Source organism: Etheostoma cragini, chromosome 21, assembly GCF_013103735.1.
Source record: "Etheostoma cragini isolate CJK2018 chromosome 21, CSU_Ecrag_1.0, whole genome shotgun sequence".
In the NCBI taxonomy this organism is placed as follows: Eukaryota; Metazoa; Chordata; class Actinopteri; order Perciformes; family Percidae; genus Etheostoma; species Etheostoma cragini.
In genome coordinates this window covers 18,084,704-18,096,082 of record NC_048427.1, presented here as the reverse complement: position 1 = coordinate 18,096,082, position 11,379 = coordinate 18,084,704, and the positions used below count along the sequence as shown (strand labels likewise).

The window sequence follows — 11,379 nt, the reverse complement described above, 5'->3', positions numbered from 1 at the left end:
AGTGCCTGTAAAGTGCATCTGAAACTTTAGAGAGAGAAAGAGATTATTTTTTACTATTCTAGGAGCAAAAATCTTTCTAATTGGCAGATAATATTATTTACCTGTTCAAATCAAGGACAAATACAATAATTTCAAAAAATGACTTAATTTTAGTTATCTTTTTTCAGTATGATCTTAATGTATTATAATGAATAAATATATACAATTACAAGTGAATGAATCCACTAATGCTCTCGGTTACACCCTCATGTTTTCATTCATTTCTTTTCAGATATCAGTAAGTGCAAGGATGATCAACCAGTGCAGCCTAATTTAAAGATGTTTCCAACCACAGTTATGGCGGACAGAAGACGCAGCTTCCAGGCAAGCTGGTATGAAAGTCATCCTTGGGTGGAATATTCTGCAATTATGGATTCTGCATATTGCTATGCCTGCAGACATTTCAGCCCACCAAGTATTTCTGGCAGTGTGTTTGACTCACCATCAGGCTTTAGGAATTGGAAAAAAGCAACTGAAAGAGAGGGAGGGTTTTCAGTACATGCAAAATCTGACAGACATAAGCAAGCAATGATAGCATGGAAGGACTACCAAAGGGCTGTGAAAGCTAATACAACATTGGAAAATATCCTTAACCAGGAACACAGTAAACAAGTAAAAGAAAACCGTGAGTATATTAAAACAATTGGGGAAGTAATATTGCTCACAGCTAGACAAAACATAGCACAGAGAGGACATGATGAGTCTGAGGAATCAACTAACAGATGAAATTTCATGGAAATTCTTGAAACAGTTGCAAATCACGATGCAGCTGTTAAACACAGACTAACATCCATTCACAACGCAAAGTACACAAGCAAGACGATTCAGAATGAGGTTCTGAATTGTTTGGCAGAAATGGTCCGTTCTGAAATAATTGAAGAAGTAAAAAGCAGTCAGTTCTTCAGCATCATGGCAGATGAGACTAAGGATGTCTCAAAACAGGAGCAGATTTCATTTGTACTCAGGTACTATTATAATGGAACAATCAAGGAGAGTTTTCTTCATTTTGAATCTGCTGAAAGACTAGATGCAGAGGGGCTCACTGAAAAGATAGTCCGCTTATTGGAACACCATGGCCTAGACTACAAAAACAACCTTATAGGCCAGGCATATGATGGAGCTGCTGTGATGAGTGGTAAGCATTCAGGGGTCCAAGCGAGAATCAGAGAGCAAGCCAAATTTGCATTTTACATCCACTGCAGTGCCCACTGCCTTAATTTAGTGCTAGTTGATTCTGTCAAAGCAGTACCAGAAGCAGAGGAATTCTTTGCGTTGTTGCAGAGTCTTTATGTTTTCACTTCTGGCTCATATGTGCATGCCAAATGGCTGGCTGTACAGACTGAAATGTATGGCAGCACAAGAGAGCTCCAAAAATTAAGTGACACACGATGGGCTTGTCGGTTCATCGCCCTACGTAACATAATGGACAGATTACCTGCCCTAAAACGTGTCCTACAAGAGATGGCACTAGAGCACAGGGGAGAAAAGTCTTCTGAGGCCCGTGGTCTTCTGGCCCAGATTGACCTCGAGTTTGTTGTGTATCTAGTTACGCTTCGTAAGTTGTTTGGGGAAACCAAGCTTCTTTCAGATATGCTGCAGTCATCAACTGTTGACCTCTCAAGAGCAGCAGATTTAGTGGAAGGTTTGGTTCAGACTTTGACAGATTTCAGGCAACAGTCCTTCTTTGACAACCTGTGGGGTGAAGTATTAACCATCTGTGAGCAGTGTGATGCTGCCACCCAGTCGTTGGCGAAACGACAAAGAACAAAAAGTTCCAAACTCCGTGAGTACCACGTACTAAGCTCTGTTGGTCAGAGGGAGCAAGTTTGTGATAAAGAAACTTTTCAGTCCTCTTTCTTTTATCCTGTCATTGACTGCTTGCTTAGTGAACTAAGCAGACGTTTTTCAAAGACCAACTGTGAGCTGATGAGTTGTATCCAATCTCTTAACCCCAAGAGTGATGCATTTTTAAAAGACACAACTGTGTTTGAATTTGGCCGTCTTTATGATGCCAATATTGAGGATCTGGGACCTGAACTCCATCAGTTCAGGAGACTTTTAGAAAGAAAACTAAAGAGTCACGAGATTGGAAACCCTTCTAATACAGTGGAGTTGATCCGTTTCATTGAGCCATACAAAGACGTATTCTGCGAGCTTTTTAAACTGTGCAAAATTGCTGTTGCACTCCCAGTGAGTTCTGCCACCTGTGAAAGGAGTTTTTCCAAACTAAAATTAGTGAAAACTTACCTCAGGTCCACTATTACAGATGAACGTCTCAGCAGTTTAGGGATGCTAAGCATTGAATCCAGAAGGCCAAAGGCTTTGGATCTTGATGCATTTGTGGACTATTTTGCACGAAACCACAAACGCAGAATACTATTATTGTAAGGATGTATGTTGCAGGATTTGGTATTGCCAGTGCACAAGCATGAGAGATTACTGAAATGAAAATTTGACTGTTAGTCTCCTAAATGTTAGTGTACAGGTTTGTGAAGGTTTATTGTTCTCATGTGTTGTATGTGAAATATTTTGAATCGAAATTTTTGTTTCATTGGTGCTCTAAATAAACAAAAAAGTTGTTTAAAAAAAGATCGTCATTTTTTTTCCATTCTTCTTTCTGTGCCCCTGTGAAAAAACAATGGCTCCACCTTGGCCCCCCTGGAAATGTTTTCCTAGAACCGCCCCTGACACACACACACACACCTCACCTGACCAGAGATGGAGCCCATCAAAGCCATAGGAGTAGAGGTCATCACCCACCCCATTGCCCCCCCACCCCTCGCCCCCACTGGGGTAGGGTGCATAGCCATTGGTGTTGGCCCAGCCCACCCTGAGGTGAGAAGCATCTGCTGTGACAAACGGCAGCGCCTGATCCACAATCATCTCGTAGTACCACTTCCTGTACTGAGCAGAGCCGTCACTGACGCCCAGGAAGATGTTGGGACGCATACTGTTGGGAAGATGAAGCAGAGGAGAGACTGTCAGTCAATACACTGCTTTGCCTACAAATTAAAAAACTCTTTTGAGCCTTCTGATGAACTTGCATGTGCTGATGTGTGTATGTGTGTGTGTGTGTGTATACCTGCTTACGTGGTTGATCAGGCGAGTCTGCAGTAACAGATCTCTTCCTGGCAGCAGGTTGTCACAGATCAGGTGCTGGTTGGAGCGCACTGCCACGCCGTGACACACACATAGTGAACACAACACATCTAGAACCTAGACAGTACACACATGCCAGATAATGTCAGTGTTGTATATATATTATTGTTACAGTACACACACACACACACACACACACACACACACACACACACACACACACACACACACACACACACACACACACACACACACACACACACACACACACACACACACACACACACACACACACACACACACACACACACACACACACATAACTGCAGGATTATTGATGGATTTGATTGGACAGGTTAGTTAAGCAGAGAAAAATCGCGATCATATTTAAAGCCCTGCTTCTGGCACTCTTGTTCATCCAGCACAGCTTCAGGTCCCGCCCACAGATTCAAGCCACACACAATTATCCATAATAATTAGGCTTGTCCCCTCTTAGTCGATTAGACGACTAATCTGTGGTTTTGATCTTAGTTGACTAAGATTTCTTTAGCTGAAAAGTCATTTTTTCACTCATTTCCAAAAAACTTGTAAGCACATTTCTGGTGAACACAAGATTTAAAGTGGTGCTTTTGCAGGATTATTGTGTAGAAACTCAGTTTTGCAGATGGTTAAATGACTACATTTATGCTGTGCTTTTCTAGTCTTAACCACCTCTCAAAGCGCATAGCTTTGTTGACTAAATCAACTAATCGATTAGTCAACAAAATCATCTAAGTGTCAACTATATATAAAGACATACTTTATTCTTATAGGTATAAATGGACAGTAAGTGCCTGTACCTTGTAGTTACGTCCATGCTTGTCCAGCAAAGATATAATGGATTTGATGTGTCCCTCTTTGATTATGTTGAGTGCCTCAGGGCTCTCCACCAGAACACAGTGAAGCACCTCCAGTATACCTAAAAAAAAAAAAAAATCTATAGTCAAAATGAACAGAAAGCATTCAAGACCAGGGGCCGCATTCACAAATGATCCAGAGGCTAAAAGTAGCTCCTAACTGATCAAGACTCCTACGCTTTTGTTCAAAGAGTAATTCACAAAGAATTATAGAGACTCCCGAGTCACTGAGACCTGCTCAGAGTCAGTCAGCTGTCTGTGACGTTTGGGGGAAATACAATCATAGTGGACTTTTAAAAGCAAGCATTTGAAGGAGAATAGGTTAGATAAGGATCCAATCAGCTAACCATGGAAGGAATTCAATACCACCGGGCATGAAGCTTTAACAACACTGCACTTCTGTGACTCTGAAAAACACAAAAATACACTGAACTAGGAATATTTCAACCTTCTTCGTCAGAATTTTAAAACTAATCAACTCATCAAGAAAGATTTTGTTTGGATTTGTTTTCTGCAATAAATGTTTTTTTTTTATATTCAAACCAATGACCAGAGGTATTTCACCTGCTGTTATGTCCTGAGAAAACAGAGTGTGATTCTAACTAGGCCTGTAACAATTATTAATAATTGTCTAACCACAGATTTTGTTTACATAATCATGGCTATTTTGCATAGCCGCAATTAATGCATTAGAGCATTTTTTTCATGAGATTGGTCACACTATTGTTTTGATCCATCAAGTGTGTTTGCAATACCAGCTTAGTGTAACCTGACCTAAGCTTAACGTTAGGTAGCCTATGATGCTAAGAATTCATTCCAGAGCACGCCGACATTTGCAAGTCCAGTCACCTTTCGAACGTTCGAAATCCACCAAAACACCTTTATATCGTAACTCCTCAAATAAAAACCAGGGCGTTTATTTACCTGAACTGCAGAAGGTAACAGGCTTTTATTTGAAGCAGGCTTCTATTAAAGGCAGGCCTTTATTTCTAATTCCATCTGTTAAAAAGATTTTTTTTTTTTTAATTAAAGCATTTTAAAGTAAAGGCCATAGTGTTTAGTAGAGACCGTTCACTTTTTAAGAAACATTTGCAAAATATCACCATACAACTACAGCCAGAAGGGCAACAAAGTCCGTCACTAGCACTACATGAGACCCGTATTACATCCAATGTAGCTACTGCCTTTATGCCACCTGTACTACAAACATCACTTGGCTGTACTACAAACATCACTTGGCTGAGTAACAGACAATTACTTTTACTTATTAAAAGTAAGGCCAGCCTTTATTTGTCTGTGTTGATCACACCCCCGGCCACTGTCAGAGGCACGGTGTTTAAATAGAAAACTTCAGGCCTTTATTTGAGGAATTGCGGTATGCGTTAAAGTTAATCTACTATGGTGCTTTGTTTAATTAGAAACGTTACTGTAAATGACGAAGCTGTAGCAGAGATGGCCATCATTATTATGCTATATTAGTTCCACAGGGATTTGTACTTTTCATTTTTCTAATCTGTAAAGAACAACTTGTTTGCTAACTTTAGCTAAGGTCATAAGGGTAATGACTGTTTATGGTAATTGTTGATTTTGTTTTGATGTTCCAAATTGTAATTATATAAGTGAGACTGTTTAGCTAAAGCTAGACTAGCAGCAGCTGTCCCTTGTGGTTGTTGTCCATAGCAGCTCCAAGCATCCTGTGCTGTAGCAGTCTAAAGCCAAAGAAATTAAACACGCTCTGTTTTTTTGTTTCTTGAATACATTTATTTTTATTGACCGGAATTAATGTTCTGTTTTGATACTTTTTTTGGTAATTTAAGCAAAATACAATGTTTTATGATAAGAAAGAGAGGTGGTTTACTTCTTATCCCACTTCATCTCTCTCCATAACCACACATCTGCCACAGCTACTCAAGGCGTTCCCCAAGGCTCCATACTTGGCCCCCACCTCTTCATCAACTACATCCTCCCCATTAGTCAGATACTCCGCCACTACAACCTCCCCCCACAATCCTCCCCTCTCCCACATCAACTGCTGTCTATTAGCTATTAAAACCTGGATGCAACACAACTTCCTCAAACTCAACAGCGATAAAACTGAATTCCTCCTCATAGAATCCAAATCCATGGTCAGCAGAATCAATGACCTTATCTCCCCCTACCAACCCTCCCGGTTCTTTAGATCCACCTAAGCCGGTCTCCTCTGCACCTACAAGTCCAACCTCTGCAGTTTTGGGGACAGTGCCTTCTCTAGGGCAGCTCCAAGGGCAGCTCTGGAACTACCTCCCCCAAGAGATCCGTACCTCTGAGTCCCTAACAATCTTCCAGTTCTGCCTTAAGACCTTTATAACACTACGCCCCCTCCCTTCTTATCTGTGCCTGAACCTTGTTTTGTTATTATATGTTTTGTCCTGTTTACCATTGTTTATTATTTCTACCTCCCTGTAAAGTGACTTTGAGTCTGTGAAAAGTGATATATGAATTCCAATCATTATTAGTAGTAGTATTAGCATTATTATTATTAGAAGTATTATTATTAGTAGTAGTATTAGTATTAAAAGATGTATCCCGGGATTCATTTAAACTTTAATTTCTTTAAAAAGTAATAATTAAATTTAAATAAATATTATTTCACTAAAAGAGACAATTATATTGTTAATCACAATTATTTCTCATTATTGTCCAGCACAATTGTTACAGGCCTCATTCCCACATTAATACATTATGGTGATCAGTGATCAATTGCATTCCGTGACTCTCATTAAAGACAAGCTGACCTACCAGAAGAGGCCTCCAGTCGCTCCAGTCTGCTTATCAGCCAGTCCAACGAACCAGAAAACTGAGCACAGTTCTTCCTGTTTCCTCTGATCAGTGCGGCTGGGAGGAGACAGAATAGGAGGCATGACGTAAATGACTTTGTGTTTGTGTGTATGTGCGCTGGTGTTTGTGTATGTACATATGCATGTGTGTGTTTGTGTGTGTTTGTGCGTTGTACGTGTGTGCGTATGTATGTATGCATGTATGTGTGTGTGCGCGCTGTGTGTGTGTGTATGCACGAGGGTGTGTGTGTGTGTGTGTGTGTGTGTGTGTGTGTGTGTGTGTGTACCCAGTAGTTGGTAGAGGGAGTTGAGGATGGAGCTCCAGGCCTTTCCTGCCTCCCTTCCTACTGCCTCAGCAAAATGAGCTGCACTGCTGTAGACGTGAAGACGATCAATACATTCCAATACCAGGCTGATCATTCCCTACAGACACGGAGGTTCTTGGTTTTAGTGGTTTAATCGTATGCATCCAAATAATTAGAATCAAATATAGTGGACAATAGAGATAGACATCTGCAGTATTGAGTACTTTGTCAAGGCAACGGAAGACACATAAGTTAACTTCTAATTACCACATTTTGTTTTTTCTCAAAAAAACTGATTTGACAGAAACTACCGTGCAGATGCTTTTGATTTTAGATTGGAGCAATTTTTTACCCCCAAAAAAACTATCCGAGATGCAGGTCCGCACATACGACATGTGCTACATGTTATGTCAACTGTATGCTTGAGGACGTAGCATTGTCACAGTACAGTGGAACAACCATTGGTTGACAGTGTCCTCTCATCCATTGTGCAAAAGTACATTGCAGAACTAGGAGCAAAACAATGGCTAACAAAAAACATTGTTGAGGGACCAATACAAAAAATGATTAGGGTGAAATTGCAAAGAAGTTAAAGGTCCCATGGCATGAACATTTCACTTTATGAGGTATTTTAACATTAAAATGAGTTTCCCTAGACTGCCTATGGTCCCCCAGTGGCTAGAAATGGCAATAGGCGATAACCCTGGGTATCCCGCTCTGCCTTTGAGAAAATGAAAGCTTGCATAGGCCGATCTTTCGAGGTCATAATGGGCCTGGTTACGTCCCCTTTCTCTGCTTTGCCTGCCCAGAGAATTTGGCCCACCCATGAGAGAGAGCGACATCATGGCTTTCAAACAAGCAAAGTGGCAGTTGTTCAAGGCCAAATCACCAGCCTCCACCTTGCCCCCCCCCTCTCTCCACCCCAATAGCTACAGACATTTGTGACAGAAATGGTACATACTAAGGAAAGCTCATTGTGGGACTGGCTCTAGTGGCTGTAATTCTGTACTAAGGCTGAATTTTGGGAAATAGACTTCAGATACAGTATTAGGGGACCACTAAGGTCTATATAAAAACATCTAAAGAGCACAATGTCATGGTTCCTTTAAAAGTTAACGTGTATGTGTGATATATTTTAAACTTTGATTAAAATGACATGGTGGTTAACAAAAGCGGAAATCAAATTCCATGTGGAATAAATTACATGGCTTTGAATTTGGTCCAACCAATGACTGATGTCAAAAATGATGGGTTAATAATAACTGTTTTACCTGACAAATCAATCTGCCCCCCCTTCACTCAAACACACACACACACACACACACACACACACTCTACCTCTTCCTGAAAGAGGTTCTGTCGATTCTTCAGAGCTCTAAGTCGGTTCTGCTTGTCTTCATGTTCTAGGTGATCTCCAGGTGGTTGAAAGTAGCCAATGAGATCCTGCAGACTCAGACTGACCGAATCTATTGGTAGATCAAGAGTGGAGCTCTTTCCTTTTTTCCTTAGTGTGTCCAGACCCCTGCATCATACAGAGTAGAGGACGTCAATCACTGTCTTAAGTTCTCACGGTTCCGATCACTTCTGCTGTACTGCTGTCGTTTATACTTGATACAAACTGCAACTACAGATTGTGATGACTAAAACTTTAAGTCTTTGTGCACTGCAATTTGCTCTTTTGTTGCAAGCTGACTTATATGCTAAAGTTTTTTTAAACAATGTTATGTGTAGTTGGCTGAAATAACATTTTATTTCTGCAGTGTGTATTTGTTCAGATTGATGATGCATTCAGGCAGCTGGCTCTCACTGTGTTCAGACTGAGTCTGTTGGTTAAATTTTCCACAAAATTATGAATATGTATCATGATTTTCTGGCCTAGAATCGATATCACGATGATGACCTTTTCTTATTGTCTAAAAAAGAAAGTACAAGAGTGACTGACCTCACACATTTGACTCTTAAGAACAGTTCAGAACATCTGCTCACTAGAACGATCTTCAATTGGGACATTTTTGCATGAATATCACTCTCTTCTTCTATCAATCTCTTTTTTGTGTGTTGATTCATTCTTTATTTTTTACAAAATGTTACAGGGTGATATTTAGGAAACTCAGCAAAACAAGTTCTCATGTAATAGAAAGAAATGGTAAAGTACAAACGTAAATGATGAACCTTTTGGCTTGTTGAAAAATAATTAATGTAGGCTCTATAAGAGTCATAGATCAGGATTTACGTCCATTTCATGTTTAATGCACATTATGATGACTTAATGATTGTACTTCTTAATAAAATGTCCTTTATTTGAGGTGATTTCTTCTGTTTGGATGTTTGCCATTTTTTTTTACTTTTATGAAGGGAACCATTTTTTTTGACAGATTTTTGTTGTAAAGTTTGCAACTTTACTCGTACTATACGTAAGGGGTTATGTTATTTTCCAAAAAATGTTTCTGCAGTAGAACGTGTGTTCCAATAAGTTCTAAGTTCATGGTTTGGCATCTAACATGTTATATTTAACAACACTGTTCTCAATGGAGACTGCATGGGGCAGTATATTGAAAAACTGTATTGTTGGTGAATTTTATTTCACATGCCTAGTTTAATGATAGTGCAGCTAAGTGTTGGCAGCAGTGTTTTCTCTTTGTTGATGGCAACCCGCCACGGTAAAATTTCTACCTCCATGGTATTGGGCAGATGCACAACAGGGTTTCCGCTATGTACACTGCGCACCGTTGATCCTTCAGCTGTTTATGAAAAGTCATAAAGTCGCAATTACACGACTCTGTAGAGCTGTCTGCTCTACTGAATTCAAGCAAACTCTCATCCCCTCTCTCTCTCCACGAGCAACTGGAACAGTGACAGGATTTCATCACTTGCGAAGTTATGGCAACCAAGTAAACAACAGGATGGAGCGCTACTTGTCACTCATCTTAGGCAAAGTGACAAACCGCAACAAAAGCTGTGACATGAAATCCGCACTCACGCGCGTCCTGTGAAATGTGACAGCTACAGTTATTTGAAAATAGGACTGTGGACACTGAATTCAATGAATTTACTGCGACGTTACTGTTCATATTTTGGTATAATGTTTCTGACTGTAGTGGTCATAGTGACTGAACGTGTGATGAGAGATTCTGAAAAGAAAAACTAATACGCTGTTTTCAGGCAACGCTAATTTTGGACATTCAACAGGTTAAGACATACATTATTTTAGTTACGAACTCTAGTATTTGAGCAAATACAAGTATCTGATTGAGAATCGGTATCTGCAGTCATTCAATATTTTTTAAAATCGAATCGGAATGGTCAAAAAAGCTGATCGGGACATTCCTAAGTTGTCTTTTATATGATGAGGTTGAATGCTCATCTATTGTTGTTCAATGCATTAGTATGCAGGACACATATACCTGACATGGTTTACAATTGCAACATGCTTGTTGCTAACTCTGCACTATCATGACGGCAGCAGTATGTTTGCTGAACACAGCAATAGCAGCTGCTGAGACACACGAGTCGACTCCAGATCTATATTAAAGGGAATTATAAGCAGAATGTACTATGCATGCTGCTTCACATACGCTGAGTACATTAAGTGTAGCGTAATCAATTAAGTTATTATCATTGTCTTGCCTCGTGTTGACTCAAGAGCAGCCAGCATTTTCCCTGATCCTAATTTTTGTTACCATTTAAAGGAAATTGCAAAGGAAATTGCAAAATAAATTGTCTGGTACAGTCATATTATGTTGCCACATGACCAGTGAGTGAACAGAACCTTTACTGACATGCAAGGGGAATTGCGTGTGCGTGTGTGAGTGTGTAATCCACCTGATGAAGAGGTTGAACAAAAACACAGTACTGCGGATGACTCTGGCAGTGCGGCTCTCCTCATGTTGTGACCGAGACAGGGTCAGCCCGTCGTCCATGTGACCCTCATGGTGCATTATGGCCTGAAATAAGAAGACCTCTACTCTTAAAATCACAATGAATCAATCCAATTACAACATTTTCATAAGACGCTGAAATAGTAACTTGCGAGACTATTCTGTAAAACCTGAACTGTATTAGGCAAAATCAAAAAGTGGGTCAAGAGTCTCCTAGGACCAGAGATGGCAAAAGTACTCACTTTCCGTACTTAAGTAGAAGTACAGGTACTTGTGTTAAAAAATACTCCGGTAAAAGTGGAAGTACTGATTAAACTTCTTTACTCAAGTAAAAGTAACAAAGTAC

At 40.0% G+C, this 11,379-nt stretch overlaps 1 protein-coding gene across 6 annotated transcripts in view; it reads right to left on the bottom strand.

Annotated features, from left to right (window-relative positions):
- Positions 1-11,379, bottom strand: part of ryr2a (ryanodine receptor 2a (cardiac)) — a 167,779-nt gene that overhangs the window by 121,269 nt on the left and 35,131 nt on the right. For all 6 annotated transcript variants that reach the window (XM_034859532.1, XM_034859531.1, XM_034859530.1 and 3 more), the window contains 7 exons: positions 10,978-11,099; positions 8,494-8,677; positions 7,138-7,273; positions 6,813-6,908; positions 3,978-4,096; positions 3,122-3,255; positions 2,748-2,989 (listed from right to left, as the gene is read on the bottom strand). In XM_034859532.1, the coding sequence (XP_034715423.1) occupies positions 2,748-2,989; positions 3,122-3,255; positions 3,978-4,096; positions 6,813-6,908; positions 7,138-7,273; positions 8,494-8,677; positions 10,978-11,099 (1,033 nt within the window). The remainder of the gene's footprint in view (positions 1-2,747; positions 2,990-3,121; positions 3,256-3,977; positions 4,097-6,812; positions 6,909-7,137; positions 7,274-8,493; positions 8,678-10,977; positions 11,100-11,379) is intronic.